Genomic DNA, 16,874 nt, shown 5'->3' with positions numbered 1-16,874 from the left:
CAATTTGCCAACGGTAGTATTTGAGATCTTCCCGTGGGCCTCTTCGAATGCGAGCCAATTGGTTTAGTAAGATTTGTATTTCTATAAAGTAATTAGTATGTGCCACATATCTGGAACGTATTGCATGTGGGGCAAACCTACATCTTCAATTTTCCTCTTACTATCCTTATCCAGCGCATTTCCAACACCAAGCAGGGTATGAGACACCGCTTTCGTGGCGCCCAGGGCGGGTCGTAGAATGACCGTAGGCGCCCTCTTAGCGATTGCCTTCGCCATGCCTAGGCCGGTACCCTCCTCCATGACTTCAGCGGGAATTGCAATGATAGCATCCCTTGCTGTGAGCAAATCTCGCTCAAGGTATCTAGCTGCATTTCTCAACCCAGCTTTTACACCAATGGGCTGGTTGGCATAATTTGACACAACCCTAGGCTCATCATCGCTAGCATCCGAGGGGTCCACATCAGCCCAGTCATGTATCGTAGATGGGGAACGCGGGGAGCCGGAATGGGGATTCAGGAAATTCTCGGCACCTTCAAGAATATTTTGCGTTCCAATTGCAATCTTCGCGCCGAGACGGGCTGCTTCTGATGTGGTATTCTTGGCAAATGCATATACGCCCTTCTGGAGGCTCCTAACGATGCGGCCATCTTTCCTGTACTCACGCATTGGGACAACAACAAGGTCACGGACACCACTACCAACGTTAACGATAGGGCGGACTGCAGCCAGACCTGAAAGCACTCCGGGAAGCTGATTCCTCTTCACATCCGGCATCCAGACATCGTTCAAGGTCTTGTGTAGCTTATCAAAGCTCGTGATTCCGTAAACAATGGCATGTCGAAGTATAATATCGGCTCCATCCAGAATAAGGAAGTTCATGAACTCCGTGGTGTGGCCGGAACGAAGACCGTGGTAATCAACTCGCTTCGGTTTGTAGTCGAGTTTCAACGTGACGGAAAGGACCTCAAGACGTTGGATAAAAGGCTGCTCAGAAGATGCGCTAGAGTTAGGAGCAGAGTCATCCTTGAACTCAAAGAATCGCGTAATGAAATCCAGAGCATCCTGGTCGACATGCAGGCGGAGAGGGAGTACGGTAGCCTGAAAACACGATCAGAAAAGTTGAGGAAGTGTCATTGCAGTACTTGCCTTTATGACGAGTTCGGAGGCAGCTAGGTCGCTCACCGGCCTCACAGTCAATAGCTCCAGGTTTATCATTGGCTTACCCATCTCTCGCAAATTTGGTTCGATGAGCGAAGTTGCAAATTTCCTCCAAGTCGAAGAAGGGACGTGATCGTAGATTTCAAAATCACGCACACGCACATTAAGGGAGTTCTGTGTCTCCCCGGAGTTGGGAGGGAATACGATTAAGTCCAAGGCCACACCGGACAACTGGAATGCGATCTTCTTGTGCTTGCTTCGCTCCAACTTCAATCGGCGACGATGAGGGTTACCGGCACTTCGCGGTCGCGCAGTGGCTCCAGTGCTTCGGGTAGCGGTAGAAGTTGCATAGCTCCCAGTTTCGCTTGCTAGATCATCAATGTCATGATTGATTTTCTTTGCGAGAGCGCCTTTTTCTTCTTTGACCGGGACGCCAATCCAGACAGAGTTAAACAAGAAATCTGCCTCAACAAAGTCTTCCTCATCATCTTCATCCTTGAGCCGTCTACGTCGCTCTTCCGCCCGAGCTTCTACATCCTCAACGGCCTGGGCAATGACACCGCGGGTTCGGGGCCAGTCGTAACCATCGAACAAATTCCAGATGATGTTGACGTCACGGACACAGACCTTGAGGGGAGCGTCAGGGGTCTTGAATTCGTTGGTTAGGTGGTATTGGTTCTGTGTTGAATCCCATTTCCGAGCGGTCCCCTTGTGCTCAGAATCTGAGTCTTTGAAGTAGTTGTCGTCGAAGTCGAAGTCCTGCTCCCCTTCCGTAACCTCGTATTGTTCTTGGAAACTTTCAAGAAGACCTCTTTCACCTGTTTTCCGAGTCACTGGTGGAGTTGCTAGAGCCCCCAGATCGTCTTCGCCGAGCATGCTATCTCCTAGCTCCTCTTCAGTGGGAATTGACTCTGGGTTGTAGAAGCTCCCCACAAATTCGAGGTTCGTGGGTACTTCATCGGCAACCAAATCAGCATAGTCCATGAAATTCTCTTCTTCTACGGTTTCCGGGGAAGTAATCGCATCTCCAGTGAACGACTCCATCATTTTCTGTAGCGGAACTACGGTTCGGTACTGCTGGGCGGTGCTCGGTGGAATAGGCGGCTGGAGACCACTTAGAATGGCGATGAGTGTTTGCGTGGAATCTGCACATGACTCAAGAACAAACAGTTCGTTCTTAAACTCAACATCTACCACCTGTGGCTCGTCCTTGCTATCGCCTTTGATTTTCACTTGAACTTTTGCGGCAGATATGGAGCTGAGAGAGACGTAGCCTGATTCGCGCAGATTAGTCAATTGGTGTTGCCCAAGTGGGGAACTAGCAGGCGGAGCCGACACGTAATCCCTATTCTGCTCAAGTCTCCCAGTGTCATCAATAGCATGTATCGAGGCTTTCCGGAGTTCTACAGCGGCAAATATCTCCTCTTTCTTGGACACGGTTCCCGTGAAATGTGCATCGGTAAGGACGAAGAGGCCTTTAGAAGGAATCTTCCTCGGATTAAGCCCAATCGCACAGCATCGGAGAAGGAGATCTACGCGAAACGGTTTCGTAGAGCCACCAGGAGAGCTGCTCGATTCTGACGAATGTCTACTTAGCATTTTTGGAGATGTCCCACCAGTAATGGTTGCGACTGATGACGCGAGCCCCAATGCGATATCGTCGACTGTACCGTCGTCTAGGATGCCTAGGGCTGCCATGATCGTGGTAACATGGTATTCAGCACAAAGGTTGAAAAGCTTTGCTTTAATGATAGGTTCCATTTCGTCACCGATCATCCTTGCCATGACCATAGGTAGCTGGTCTTGTGGGCGAAGCTCGACAACTTCGTGAATTAAAAGCTCATTGGCACGGGTAACTGATGCTTTGCCAATTTCTACAGCGAAGAGTGGAGGAACTCCGACATGTGCGACGGAAATAACTTCACAACCGATAGAAACATCGCCGAGTCGCTCGTTGACCATGCAATTTGCATCGAAGCGCTGGACTATTGCGAGTGTGAGTATTCCAGGGCGATCATCGTCCGGGAGATACTTCGTCACTCGAGCCAGCCTGGCTACTTCCGCACCTAGAGCATCAAGGGTCTGTAGTTGGCCGATGTCTGTTATGCGTATTCCTACACTTGCAACTTCTGCTCGGAGGACAGATCCCTTTCGACGTTGGCGAAGTAAGGTGTCAATGAGAATGTCCCCATCATTTTCATATGGATCCTTGGATGGAGTGATCATGGAGATTAATCTCGTCAAATCGATTTCCTCAGGCGTAAAGAGAAAATTGATGGTGGTATCTCTAATCTCCACAAGAAGCGGCACTCCCACTTGGGCAGCGTCTACATAAGGACCGGATAGCTGGACTTCTGATACCTTCAGACGAAAGTTGCTTTCTCGGACTGCAATTCGTACTGACGTTGTTTGCAGTTGCAATGTACAACTCTTCCCTTTGAGAGTAAATGTAACTTCCCCAAACTTGATCTGAATCTTAGGGAAACTAAGGGCAGTAGTCGCCGGAGGCGGTGGAGGTGGAGTATCGCCAAAATGAACGCCGCGTGGTCGAGACTTAGCCACCGAAGTCTTTGGGCTATTGACGATGGGATTTGAAGTCATAGAACTGCCTAGTTCTAGAACACCACTAAAGCCTCCAAATGAGCCCAAAGCCTCGTCAAGCTTCTTCATGTCAAACATGATCTTAACGGGCCGTGTTACGATGGTAACACGGCGATCCTTCGTTTGCTCGAGGTCAATCTCGATATCGTTATTAAGTATATCCGCGATGCTGACAACAGAAGATCTTTTTGATTTCGGCTTCGGTGGTTGAAATGAGATGATGTCCTGATTAAGAGTTGATAGCACGAATTTTCGGATTAGGAGTTTTGCACGGGCTTCCTCAAATTGAGCTTGACTTGCAAAATGTATGGAGGAGAGACCGATTCGAATAATCGCATCCAAAGGATTATTCTCTAGCCTAGATAACGATCGGCCGTTCTCCAGTAGCGGCTCGGTCACTAAACGCTCTAGCCACGCAATACTGAAATGCTTTATAGAGAGATCTAACTTCGCTCGTGGGCTCACCGGGGCATCCTTCTTCATTGCTGGCCTGGTGTCTGTGTCAGACATACCAGTTAACGCTTTCAGGATCCTGTCAAGCATCTGAAACATGATGCGGCCGGTAGAAATGTCCATATGTCCAACCAGCGATCCGACCTCTACACTGATCATAGGAGAAGGCTCCTTTTTGGGAGTAATGGAGTGTTTCTCTGCCAGAGCTAGCTCAGAAACCGGGCGTTTCTTCGGGGCTTCTGGTATTCTGGACGCAGTGGAGAGAGCATAATTCGAGAAAGAGCCTGGCATGTCCTGAAAAATGGAATCTTCACCGAGGTTTGGCGGAGCGAAGTCGAGACCTCTATCATCTCTTATCTGTCCGGCAGCGTCTTCACTGGGCTCGTTTTGCTCTAAACCAAGCGGAAACCAGACGCTAATCTGATCGATAGTCAAGAAGAGCTTTGCAAGCTTTTCCCCAGAGCGTGCATTAGGGAGGCTAGGTTCGATATTTTGACTCGGTGAGCGTCCACGATAATCGACCGGAGAGGATAGTTGGCTTTGCCTACTTCCAGGACGTGGTGTCTCACAGCCATCGTCAGCCTCCAGTAGGGGTCTCAGTATGCTTGAAGCTACCATTGCAGGAGGAATCGGCACAGAAGTGTCAGATCCTGTATCTTGGCTTGAACTTGATGAAGACTCCCAACCTCCAGGAACCGATAGACTGCTGGAGGCTAGTGGAGCTGCGCTTAGGGCGCTCATGTACATGCTTTCAGCATCGTCATGAGTGAACAACTTTGACTCGGCCAGGTCTTCCTCGCCCGGGGCAGAATCACTGTGCATTCCAAGTGAAGTGTTTTGTTCCGGTTGCATATGATGTCGCGCGAAATCCAAGTTATCCGTCGACGCATCAAGTTCGGACAACGCGGGTTGTGACAACGAATCCTCACCATTTACAGACCTTAAAGAGCGTTGGAGAGTATGTGAAGACGACGAACCGAGAACTAATGGTAAAGTGTCAGGAGATCCGGGCCTGAAATCGTGGCTCAAATTCGCTCCATCGCCTCCCCATCGTCCTGGGTGCCTGAAAGGTCCAATCCCTTGAGTTGAGCCGCCTAGCGTAGAATCGAAGAGATTGTTGTCTGAAGAATACTCCAAGAGGCCATCGACGTTATATAAAATGCTGTCGGCACCCGCGTCGCACGGTGCATTAGGATGCTGTGGTTGAGTAGGCAAGTCGCTTGCGATACTATGTTCTAAACTGTCGTCAGAAGCGGCATCTGCAAATCGATCATCATCAGTAGTAAGAATAGAAGATGAAAGACGATTCGCATTATCGTGGCGAGGCGGTAGGGAAACAAACTCGGTTTCATGTGGAATATCAGGAACAAAGGCCTGGACCGGGTGTGTGTCTTCTTCGGGCAGAGTCGAGGGATTATCATGACCTGCTGAAACTTGGCTAGTCGACGCATCACTAGGGATCTTCTGGCTCGAAGAGAGCTCAGAACGAGTGTCTGCTGGCGACGATGGCCGTGAGATCCGGGATAGTGTTTCGAAATTGTCTGCGTCGGAGATGAGGCGCGCGTAGACATTCTCAACCCGCATCCGTCGCTTCCCAAGTTTAGAATCTGGGTTTCCTGAAGGCAGCGCAGCAGAGGCAATGTCAACCTGAGGATCCCGAGACGTTACAGAGTCAATTGCTATGCGGTCGATATGAAAATTGATAGACGCGAATGGATCCTCGTCCTCGTTTGACTCATTCGATCCGTCGGAGGGACTCTGATCTTCAACTTCGATGTCGATATGGTTCGCAGTGATCTGGAGCCGATCCAAAGCGGTGTTCAGGAGATTGCGGAGCACAGCCGGAAGAGCCAAAGGGGCTCCCATGCCAGTGGTGCTTTCGTCGTCCCCATCGTCACTAGACGCTATCGACTCTTGAAGGTGTTCTGACTGCGTATTCAGGGCTTCCTCTAGTTCTCGAATCTCTTCGGCGGGCTCGTCCCGAATGAACGACTTCGCGAGATCATCTACAGTCAAAAGGGGTTTCACGTCCGCCTCTGACGATGTATCGCTCGAATAATCTTCGAAAGGAGAGGGGGATGACGGTCGACGTCGGCGGGGAGGTGAGGGCCGTTGTGTCCTCGCTTCAGATGGTTTCCCGTCTTGACTCGGCACCTTCGCCTCCGCAAGCTCGCTATTCTCGGATAATCGTGCGTGTACTTGCACTCCGTCCACCTCGATCAATATTTGCGGAACGCCGAAGTCGAGAATAAATGTAACACGAAGTAGTGATGCCTGGGCTTTCGAAAGATGGATTTCACGTGGGAGCTTTAGGCGGAGGAGGGAGACGAGTTTCTATCAACGCAAATGTAAGCAACATGCAGTCGGGAGGGTTCAGTCAGGCATATTGTTGCTTGCCTTGACGTGCAGCCCGACATCGCGAACTTCGAGCGTGGTCTTTTTGCCGACGTCGACACTGACAAAGTCGGCTGGGTCTTTGTCTAAAATATCAATATGTCGTAATCCGAAAAGAAGAAGTTTTTTGCCGAGCGATGAGGAGGCGGCCAAAAGGAATGCCATGTTGAAATGCGGTTAGGCAGAGAAGGCCGATCCAAGCCTACGGTGCGGTGGAGGAGTAATCCATAGGAGACGGTCCTGTCAAGGACAAGGAAATAAATGGAGTGGGGGAAGGAGGCGTGGGCCCCAGAAGCAGCAGTGATGGTATGTTATGATTCGAGGGCTGTCCTAGACAGGCCGGTTAGTGTTTGCGGTCGCCGGATGGGAGACCAGCGTTCAGTTCGGTGGAGTGAATATAGTGACAAAGTCACTTGTTAACGGTAGAGGTCACGAGGGAGCGTAGGAGAAGCGCCGATGCAGGTAGTAAGTTAGGTGAACAGCTAGGGTCGCCGCTTGGGTGTAGTGAGAAATAGCGCCCAGTGATACATGTAGGTCGTGCAACCTGGGAGGGCGCCCCGCCACGTCGAAATCACGAGGTGATAAGCCACGCTCGATATCCCAAATCTGGCTGCGGGAGTTGGTTACGTCAGCAACGTCAGCAATAGCCCTATTCGAGGGCGGCAGGTATTGCCAACCATGAAAAGCTGACTTCTGTAGCAGGTACTGAGTCTAGCCTCCCATTCTCGTTTCCTCTTTCTTAAATAAATTACCTTATTTTTTGGGAACAGAACAGACATGGCCTCAGAACCTGCGGCAGATGACGACAGCTGGGAGCAAGCTGAAGGGATCCCGAGTCTCAGTGACCCGTTCATTCAGAAATATATGGCTGGAAGAGATGCCCTTGTAGAGCAGGAGAAGAAGCAAAGGAGCGGTTGGTCAATCATTCCCGCAGATCAAATATAACCATTCCTGGTCTGACAGGCCTCAGACCGAGCCTTCCGCGAAAATCTATCGCCAATGGCCGCCGAAGCGTGTTCCATAGTTGATCAGATTCGGTTCGAAGAGCAGCAAACGCTGTGGACCAAAGAGTACGAAGACAGCCTAGTAAGCCAACACGTGGATGTATTTCCTGGAATGATGTTCTCTCTTGCCAAAGACCGGATGGAGAAGAGTAAGCTCTGGCAAATAATTAAACGGATGCCGAAGGGCACCCTCCTACACTGCCATCTTGAAGCTATGGTTGACCTCGATTGGGCGATAGGGGAGGCGTTTGCGACCGAAGGCGTATGCATCCGTAGTGACCACCCCCTCTCATCACCCGCTGCACTTCTAAAGACTGGTTTCTCTTTTACTTTCTCTAAGACTCAAGCTCGAGATAATGTTTCCATCTGGAGCGATCATTACACTTCTGGTGCTCTTATTTCAATTGCCACAGCAGCGGAGACGTTCCCGAGTGGCGGACGGAAGGGCTTCATCGAGTGGATACAATCCCGCTGTTCAATCACTGCCGAAGAGCATCTGGCACACCATGAAGGGCCGAACGAAGTCTGGCGCAAGTTTCTATCCTGCTTTCCGATACTGGGGTCCTTGATCTTCTACGAACCAATCTACAGGAAATTCGTACGGAAGATGTGCAAACAACTTCTGGATGACGGCGTTTACTATGTAGATATGCGGGCGGCATTTTACACTCCCTACAGATGCCTCGGGCAAGAGGAGTTTGATGACGGATACATAAATATGTTGGACCACATGGAAGACGAAATTGAAAAGTTCAAAGCGTCAGAGGAAGGGAAGGACTTCTGGGGCGGTCGGATGATCTGGACAACTGTTCGAGCGTTCGATAAGCGCCGGGTTATTGAGAGTAAGTTGAACCTTTGACTGAATATTTCCATATCTTTCTCATATCTCAATCTTACCCGACTAAATCCTACTATATCCTCCACTAACTGATATAATAGGCATGAAACAATGCATTGAAATGAAGCTTGAATTCCCTGATCTCATTGCCGGCTACGACCTAGTCGGACAAGAAGACATGGGCCGATCGCTCCAAGACCTCGCTCCCGAACTTTTCTGGTTCCGCAAGAAATGTGCTGAAGCTGGCGTGGACATCCCGTTCTTCTTCCACGCGGGCGAAACCCTCGGCGACGGCGACTCGGTCGACGAAAACCTCTTTGATGCTATCGTTCTTGGAACTCGGCGAATTGGCCACGGATTCTCGCTATACAAGCATCCGCTACTTATCGACATGGTCAAAGAGAAGAAGATTCTGATTGAGAGTTGTCCGGTTAGTAATGAAGTACTGAGGCTTTGTGGCAGCATCATGAGTCATCCGCTTCCGGCGCTGTTGGCGCGAGGTGTACCGGTGAGTCTGTGCAACGACGATCCTACAATTTTGGGTCAGGGTGTTAGTGGCATGTCGCATGATTACTGGCAGGCGCTACAGGGCTGGGAAAATCTTGGTCTCGCTGGCTTAGGATCGCTCGCAGAGAATAGTGTTCGGTGGGCGAGTTTCGAGGACTCGAGTGCGAAGGAGTGGGTGCAGGATATAAAGGATGGGACGATGGGGAAGGGCATAAGGGCGAGGAGGCTGAAGGAGTGGATTAGTCGGTGGGAAAAGTTTTGCGCTTGGATCGTGGATGAATATGGGGTTGATGAGAACTTGGACCCTGAGGAATGACGGGAGGGATTGAACGAGTGTGAGAAGTGAAACTTTCAAAGATTCAACAACTTGATTTATACCAACTCAACAGGTGTGTTAGGTTGAGCGGCTCCTTCTTTTAGGGGCGTGGCTGTCTGCTAGGGACTTTCATCAACTTGGTCCAAGGAGCAGAGATTTCCACAGTGCCCTCTTCGTTTCCTATGGAGCATTGTGTATGATGGGAGCTCACTCATTTGGGTGATACAAAGGGGGATAGCAGTTGTGAACCAGTGGTCCAAGATAGGAACACAGGTAGCGAAAAAGGAGATAGACCTTAATTCCTCGCTAAAGTCTCTCCAGCACGAAAATAATTGGGACATCATGCACAAAGTACGACTTGGCGATTCCCAAAACCAGCCACACTCGTGATCCTAACTTCCCTCCTTCTCCTCGCCCTCATCCTCTTCCTCGGCTGCAAAGAATTTGGCATAGATGACTTTGATCCAGAAAATCGATTCGATCGTACCAAAAATCGATAAGATGACGAGGACCGTGTAGTATACAGCACGGTTGCCACCTATCAGTTCTATTAGGTTGAGATTTGGCAGTACCCCCTGGCTCCCCGATGCCGGTCTTGGTTTTGGGGATTGAGGCGTGGACTTGTGTGATGAGGATGCATCTTGTCGTTTAGAGACGGGTTGGCTAAAAGCGCGAGAGACAATTAAATTGGAAGGATGGGGTCGATCATGTTGGAGTTGGTAAAGGATGGGTTGAGGGTATTTGTGTACATGTGGCTGACTGAGCTGGTGTTTGGGAGCTGTGCGGAGGAAACGTGTAGCGAGCATGGCTTGAAATTTGGAGACTTTGATGACTCCCGAGGAAAGGAACGATGAGGGAAAAGGGCTACAAGAGAGGGACGAGAATACCTAAAGACTCGTTACATATATATCTTTCTGTGCGTCCATGGTGATCGTTCAGGCACACTGTGAGCAATTCAAAAAGGAAGAAGATAAGGCCAAGCTCGGGCGGAAATTGCGAGACTGCTCACGTGCGACGGTCTCAGCCTTGCCGACGTCGCCGTGAAACGGTTCCGTCGTCCGGTGAAGTCATCGCAACAGCTATCCGCAGGTTAATGACTGTGCTACGAGGGGTGGCTGAAGGGAGTTCACCACACCTCGCCCCATGATCAATGAAGAGTGAACACATGTGTTCTTGAGACGAATGACAGATGCAGAGCCAACGGCAAGAGGTCGAAAACGAAACAGACAAAAATGGGTGGCTGGTCAGAGCGCTGGAGCGGGAGCCGGGGGGTCCACAGCCTGTTTTGCCGAAGGAACGCCCGCCAGGCACGCCCGCTTGGCGACAGTCCCACGCGCCCTGTGACTGCATACCTCGACCTCTTTCACCACCTGCACTCATCCCCGCCGTCCTCTCCCTCCACTGGTTGACTCTCTCTTCACCTGTGCAAGACATGAGTGATATCCGCGAGGCTCCGCTGTCACCCACATCTCCCCTGCTACTTCACAGCGCGCATGTTCTCGCGTCTGAAGCCCCGCTTCGGTAACATCCATGGAGCGTCCCACAACCGGAAGGAGCCTTCCTCGATGTTGCTGTGGATCTCAGAATTGCGCCTTCCTCGCCCACAACAGCAGCCTTCTGGAAGGCCTAGAACGCGATGTCCACAAGGCCGCTCAGCTCGGCCAGGTATGTACTCCCTTTTCCGAGCTCGCACCTTGCGTAGCCAGTGCCCGCTATGTCGCTGACTTTCGCACTCCAGGCCCTCCTTGTGCGCCATGAAGCCTATGTTGCTGACTCGGAGCGGGAGCGTCGCCAGATGACGGCCACGATTGAGAGTCTGGAGAAGGAGAAGTTTGAGCTGGAGCAGCGGAACGCGCAGACCATCAAGGCCAACCGCGACCTCCTCGACCAGCTGGAGCAGCTCAACGACGCCGTCGTGCAATCTGACGCCGAGGTCAGAGCCCTCACAGACACTCTGCATTCGACCGAGGAGGAAATACAACGCCTCTCGTCGCTCGCCGCACGCACGCAGTCGCTGGAAGCCCAGCTGATAGACCTCGAACGAGAGCAGGCGCACCTCCAGGGGGCACTGGACAGCAAGATTGGCGACGAGCGCACGGCAATGCAGAGGTGGAGGCGGGCCGAGAAGACTATCGGGGACCTCCAGGACCAGATGGACCGCATTGAACAGGAGGCACGCCACGAACGCGAACGGCACGAGGAGATTGTGTCTCGCATGGAGAGACGCATGGCGGTGGGCGGAGAACTGGCAACGGCAGCAGGCCGGCTGAAGGCAAAGGCAGGCCAGGACCAGGCCGGCAGCCCTGTTGTGTCGCACTTCGTCAAAGACATGCTCCTGGACAACGCTAACCTTCAACACGGCATATTGGAGCTCCGCGAGATGCTGATGAACTCGAACGAGGAAGTCGAGCGTCTCCGGGAGCAGCTGCGCGCTCATCAGCCAGTGCCGCCCGCTGAAGGGGTGTCGACCCCGACTCCGACGCTGCAGAGAGAGCTAGCCGCAGAGCCACTTCCAAACCAGGAGTTGCACATCCACCATCACTACCACGGCCCCCCAAGAAAAGACGGTTCCAAGAACGAGCCACATCGCCGTGTCAGGAAGAAGCGCTACGGTATCACTCCAGGATATTTCACGCCTCCTGTTCCCCAATCGCCATCCCCCTCCACAGCCATACTGGCACAAACGACTGCCACCGTGCCTCCGAACTCGAATCGTTGGTCAAATGCCACAACGCTTGCTCCATCCTCACTCCCTGCATCCCCCCTCTCCGTGTCCCACCGCGGATCTTCCATCTATGACCGCGTCTTCAGCGATGTTGCATATGACTCTTCGCGTCCAACAAGCCCATCGGAGAGCATTGACCCTTCATCACCCATGTTCAGGCCCCTAGATGCTCAAGACGACGTACCCTACAAACCAAAGCGAGGCTCACACAGCCTGAAACCTCCGAGCCTATCGACGATCCGCAGCGCCTCGACTCCGATATCCTTGACGACTAAATCTAGTCCAGCAACCGCCATAATTTCAGCTCCCAGTCCGCAGAATTCTCTCACCAGTGATATCTTCATGCTTTCTCCAGCCCTGGCTTCGACTATACCAGAGGAGAATGAGAATACTTCAACACCGAAACCCCAGTCCCTTACCTCGCCACCCTTCTCCACCACTGTGGACGACGGCGAGCTCTTCTCTCCTACAACTCAGATCCGCCCCTCAGTCCGCCGAGCCGCCTCTCATGAGTCCCTTATTTCCATATCTGGCATGGATATTCATACCCTGCAATCAAGACCCTCACAACTCCTTTTGTCATCTTCTCCTCGTTTTGCCTCTCCTTCATCTGGAACATCGAGTCATCCTGTCTTGACTCCATGGACTGCAACAGCTACTGTAAGCATGTCAAGACGAAATCTTGACAGTAGTACTTTCAACCGCTCATTACTGTACGGCTCCGTCATCAATCAGAAGCGAGGGATAAATAATCCAACAAAGAAGCACTCCTCTGATACCCTCGGCAAAACAATTGGAGGCTGGGTCTTTGGTAAATGGGGTACTACTCCAAGTCCGAGCTCTTCCGATGCCATTACCTCTGCAAATCTGCCAGCTCCCTCCAGTGGAGGCGATAAGAAAGGTAAAGGGGGCGAAACAGCGAGCACGCCACTTTCTAGCCCAGCTACTATCAAACGTCCAGATGCGTCCACGCTGGCTAAAGATGGCATCCCTGTTCGTCTCCGTCCGGCAGGCGTCAATCAGTCAGGCCCCATCTGGGGCTTCTTTGATGCTATTCCGCCAACCCCCGAACAAGTCATGGTGAAAAGCTTGGACGAGGAGGCTCTGAAGAATGCGTTGACAGAGACAGAGAGCTAATTCCTTGTCTTTGGCGAATGTTTTGCATCGCATCTTTGCCATATGTTGGGGTCGTCGCTCACTAGTACAGATTTTTTTTTCTTTTTTTCTTCTGTGTGTGGAGAATCTTTGAGTCTTGCGGTGGTGTGGCGTTTGGCAATTTTCACGATTGTGAGACTGGACTGGACTGGATTTGGAGTGTACATTACACCTGCATCTTTGGCGTTATTTTATTTTTCACATATTACGTTGGCTAGAGACTGGATGGGGTTCTGGGTGACTCAGATACAAGGTATTCGTTCGACATTTTGATGGATATACCCCGACACGCCATGGACGGCATTTCCTAGGGTTAATTTGAGCTCTATCTAGAGTGTGGTATTTGTGTAATACAAAGTCATTTAGGCATAGATTGAGCTATGGTCACTTCGAGGAGGGTACATGGTGAAATTTAGATAGATAACGTGGTTTGAGAGAATCGTTAGTCGGCTTTAGCATGGTTTGACAAACACCAGGCCTACAATCCTTAGCTGAGGGTATTGAACTATAATATGAACATTTCATCCCTCCAAGTCATTGAATTGTCGTAATACAAACTCCCTTCTGCCCCTTCTTGCAGTTTTATTCTCCCGTGAACTCTTATCAGAACTCTTGAGAGCAGCATTCGCATCTCATGAGATCTTTCGTAAGTTCACCCTGTCTGGCTCTGGACTGACTGATATAGCATCCCATCCTTCTCAAATCCTCACTTCAACCTTCTGCTTCCTCCATTCTCCAGGCCCATCCTCAATACTCTCCACAATCCGCATGTGCTCTCTGATCTCCATCTCTTCCTCGCTATCGCTGCTCAAATCTACGACCTTCGCTCTTTTCCTCAGCAATTTCTTTTGGCCCCTTTCCCTCTCAATACCGCTGCCTAGATCAAATGACTTTGCTCTCTTCTTCGTAATCAGTTTCTGCCGTCTTCCTTCGCCAGAACTCGCCTCCTCTGTGTTAGTGTCCATCTCCGAACTCTCAGGCTGGTGCGGCAGCATTGTCGGCGCCATAAAGCCCCTTAGATTGATCGGGCCGGATCCGGATAGGAGTTGGTGCCTCCGTTTCCCCTTTGATGTATGTGGCATTTCACCCTCAATCGCCTTCAATAACTTCCTGCCTTGTTTCGGGTCGCGCTCTGGGTCGAATTTATCAACTTCGAGGCCATTGACAGTCTCGAGTCCCAGCGCATCCGAACGCGACTCTGCCCAGAACCAACGACTGCCGAACTCGCGCGTGATACGGGTATCATGCTTGCGGGAGAAGTCACGCGCATATTCAAGACCCGGAAGACCTACACTGAGACTGGCGCCGAGGTGGGGAAGCGAACGCGAGAACGTCGGGATCCAGAAGGTAAGAGCATCTGGCTCAAAGACGCGACCGACAATGCGGGAATAGTGGATTTGGATATCGCGGCCTGGGGGATGGAGTGGATACCAGGAGAGCCCTATAAGGCTGCTACCAGCTTCCGTATAACTGTTCAGAACCGGCGAGAGACTCTCACCGTCTACTAGCCACTCATCCTTGGAGTGTGATTTGTCAATAGTAAAGCCCTTTCCAAAGAGATAAGCTGTAGTATTGTACGGTCGGCCCTCGTCGAAGTCGTTGTCTGAGGCTAGGTCCAGATTAGAGAGTCTCAAGCGGATTGAGGTTATGACTAAAACTTCTGAACAGGTAGTATCTTCGAGCCTGGGTCCAAGTCGAACGGTATCGCCCACGGTGATGAGCTCCGACCCGATGTACAGACCATGGCAGTAGATATCAGCTTCTGGCCAATTTCCTTTAAACCGGTACTTTCCCACTAATGAGATTGAAGACATAACAGTTAAAGCGTTCCTTATGGTTGGGTGCAGATCATTCACAAGCGTTTCGCTTAGGAGTGTATTCCAGAGCACAAAGGGCCTGGTGTGAAGCAGTGGAACGTAGACGTAGTTTTTCGAAACAGACTTGCTCTCGCTGCTCAGGTCTGGCAACGGCTCGACACGCATTCCTGAGTTGCTCACATTTGATTCGTTTCCCAATTCGTCCTCGTAAAAGTCCCCAGTACATGTCTCAGCAGATGCCTGCCCAACAACGCCAGCCTCCCACACTGGGCTGCTGCAGTATTCCTTCTTCGATGGATCCCAGATCATAATCTTGTTGACAGATCTATTTATAGTGAGTTGTGTGCCTGCTGGTAGTTCTCTGACAAATAGGACGATTTCTCCCGGTCGTGGCTTGTATTGCGGTTGCTTCTTGATGGATTTAAGTAGCTGCGGAAGAAGGCCCTGTTCGGCGCGCCAGTCTAAGCTCATTGGCTCTGATATGCTGTCGTCTAAGTGTCCCTGGCGTTTAAGCTTGTTGATGAGATTTCGGATGACATCTGGGTTGCCTTCTTCGTCCACGTGGCTCTTGTCGGCTCCAGGACCAGATATTTTTGGCCGACTCCTGTAACCAACGGGACCCAAAGGCATGCCCTGGCGGTAGGGAGTCGAACCGCCGGAGCGACTACTCGCACTCCGATTCTGAATTGAAATGGAGCCTGGGGTCATTGAACCAAACCGGGGAACGACTCCTCCAATGGCGTGACATACCGTACAAGGACATCCGAAACTATCACCGCCATTCTCCATGAGATACTTGAAGTGTGGGAAGAACCGGTTTGGGGAATCAAAGGTTTTGCGGCTTGGGTGACCATACAGCCACTTATCGATATGTTGTGGATTAGAAGGCCGCGACTTCTGGTAGAGCGCATAGCCGGATGGCAGACGCTCGAGGAAGTAGGTGATTCCTGGGCGCGCCTCCCCTCTATCCTTCATCCATAGCATTCCAAGCTTTTCTAGGTAGAGGCTTGGCGGATCAACCAGAGTGTGGGTCGTAGATGTCGGTCGATGAGTGGCGTCGCCATCGGAGCCTGGGCGAAGCGGGACACGCACAATAGACATGGTGTGAGAGATTTATGAGTTGGTTGAGGTGTTGAGACACGCAAATTGAGATCTCAGATGGGGTATTCTAAGAGCTAGGAAGCGGCAGGTGCAAGAAACAGAGCTCGTTGAAAATTATACGCCATCAAGGAGACGTGTAGAAGCACGCCATAGGCGAGGAAGGGAATGTTGGTTGATAGAGTTATGAACGGCGAGGACAGGAAAATCGAACACCTGCGTGTGAGACAAAAATAGGGTTGAGACGCGCTGACAGGTGTTTCGCGTCATTGGAGAGCGTCTGGGGGGGCTTCACTAAGGAAAGGCGGGGTTGAGGTTGTCGTCACCTTTTTCACCATCTCCGTCAATATTCATCAGTTTGCTGTGTTGTAGTGAAATCTAGCTTGGCATAGCCAGGCATGCCTGGTGTCACCCACGCTCACGTGCGGGGCTAAATTCGGCGATTTGCAGGCACGACCCCTGACCCAAGGGTAAGACGTCAGGACTCAGGAACGATTCACAAACCATGTCATCACCTGCAGCGAGCCCCTGAGAAACAGCATTGTGGAGAATGTTTACCATGAGGGCTCCGCCAAGAACACAAACCGCTTTCACATCATTGCTAGCCGTCTCCGACTAATCATCGATGCTGCTCATCCGTCTGTCTGTATTGGCTGAGAGCAAAGACCTGTGAACAGCATCCCGATATGCAAGCTTCTTGCTCGTCTTTCCTATCTCGTGGCTGGAGACTTAAGCCCCCAAAGGAATTGCAGACTCAAGATCCACAGCGCCATCGCTACATTCTCGCTGCAATTGGCGCATCCACCGG

The 16,874-nt window shown here is 51.3% G+C and overlaps 5 protein-coding genes across 5 annotated transcripts; 2 read left to right on the top strand and 3 right to left on the bottom strand.

The window, feature by feature from the left end:
* Positions 1-63: 63 nt before the first annotated feature.
* On the bottom strand, positions 64-6,771 carry BDR25DRAFT_314163 (uncharacterized protein; the record flags this gene model as incomplete). The annotated part of the gene is made up of 4 exons (XM_033691435.1): positions 64-81; positions 142-1,098; positions 1,183-6,546; positions 6,673-6,771. The coding sequence occupies 4 exons, from the start codon at positions 6,769-6,771 to the stop codon at positions 64-66; spliced, it is 6,438 nt and encodes a 2,145-aa protein (XP_033547832.1).
* A 530-nt stretch (positions 6,772-7,301) lies between these two features.
* On the top strand, positions 7,302-9,645 carry BDR25DRAFT_303560 (Metallo-dependent hydrolase). The gene is made up of 3 exons (XM_033690024.1): positions 7,302-7,519; positions 7,577-8,452; positions 8,550-9,645. The coding sequence occupies exons 1-3, from the start codon at positions 7,384-7,386 to the stop codon at positions 9,269-9,271; spliced, it is 1,734 nt and encodes a 577-aa protein (XP_033547831.1). The 5' UTR covers positions 7,302-7,383; the 3' UTR covers positions 9,272-9,645.
* BDR25DRAFT_28799 (uncharacterized protein) lies at positions 9,468-10,360 on the bottom strand. Its single transcript, XM_033688360.1, has one exon. The coding sequence runs from the start codon at positions 10,075-10,077 to the stop codon at positions 9,664-9,666; it is 414 nt and encodes a 137-aa protein (XP_033547830.1). The 5' UTR covers positions 10,078-10,360; the 3' UTR covers positions 9,468-9,663.
* A 441-nt stretch (positions 10,361-10,801) lies between these two features.
* Positions 10,802-13,133, top strand: BDR25DRAFT_314160 (uncharacterized protein; the record flags this gene model as incomplete). The annotated part of the gene is made up of 2 exons (XM_033691434.1): positions 10,802-10,936; positions 11,010-13,133. 2 exons carry the CDS (start codon positions 10,802-10,804, stop codon positions 13,131-13,133), a joined length of 2,259 nt encoding a protein of 752 aa, XP_033547829.1.
* Positions 13,134-13,708: 575 nt separating this feature from the next.
* On the bottom strand, positions 13,709-16,069 carry BDR25DRAFT_286335 (uncharacterized protein; the record flags this gene model as incomplete). The annotated part of the gene is made up of 1 exon (XM_033688245.1): positions 13,709-16,069. The coding sequence occupies one exon, from the start codon at positions 16,067-16,069 to the stop codon at positions 13,850-13,852; it is 2,220 nt and encodes a 739-aa protein (XP_033547828.1). The 3' UTR covers positions 13,709-13,849.
* Between the last annotated feature and the right edge of the window lie 805 nt (positions 16,070-16,874).

This window comes from Lindgomyces ingoldianus (genome assembly GCF_010093535.1).
Source record: "Lindgomyces ingoldianus strain ATCC 200398 unplaced genomic scaffold BDR25scaffold_15, whole genome shotgun sequence".
Classification (NCBI taxonomy): Eukaryota; Fungi; Ascomycota; class Dothideomycetes; order Pleosporales; family Lindgomycetaceae; genus Lindgomyces; species Lindgomyces ingoldianus.
Note: the sequence above shows the minus strand (reverse complement) of the source record. Positions and strands in the feature narration are given on the sequence as shown.

Bases quoted from the DNA above. Each gene is read 5' to 3' on its own strand.
- BDR25DRAFT_303560 (XM_033690024.1), top strand. From the start codon at position 7,384: ATGGCCTCAGAACCTGCGGCAGATGACGACAGCTGGGAGCAAGCTGAA. The intron at 7,520-7,576 runs GTTGGTCAATCA...GACAGGCCTCAG, and splicing joins GGAGAAGAAGCAAAGGAGCG to ACCGAGCCTTCCGCGAAAAT. The intron at 8,453-8,549 runs GTAAGTTGAACC...CTGATATAATAG, and splicing joins TAAGCGCCGGGTTATTGAGA to GCATGAAACAATGCATTGAA.
- BDR25DRAFT_28799 (XM_033688360.1), bottom strand. From the start codon at position 10,077: ATGCTCGCTACACGTTTCCTCCGCACAGCTCCCAAACACCAGCTCAGT.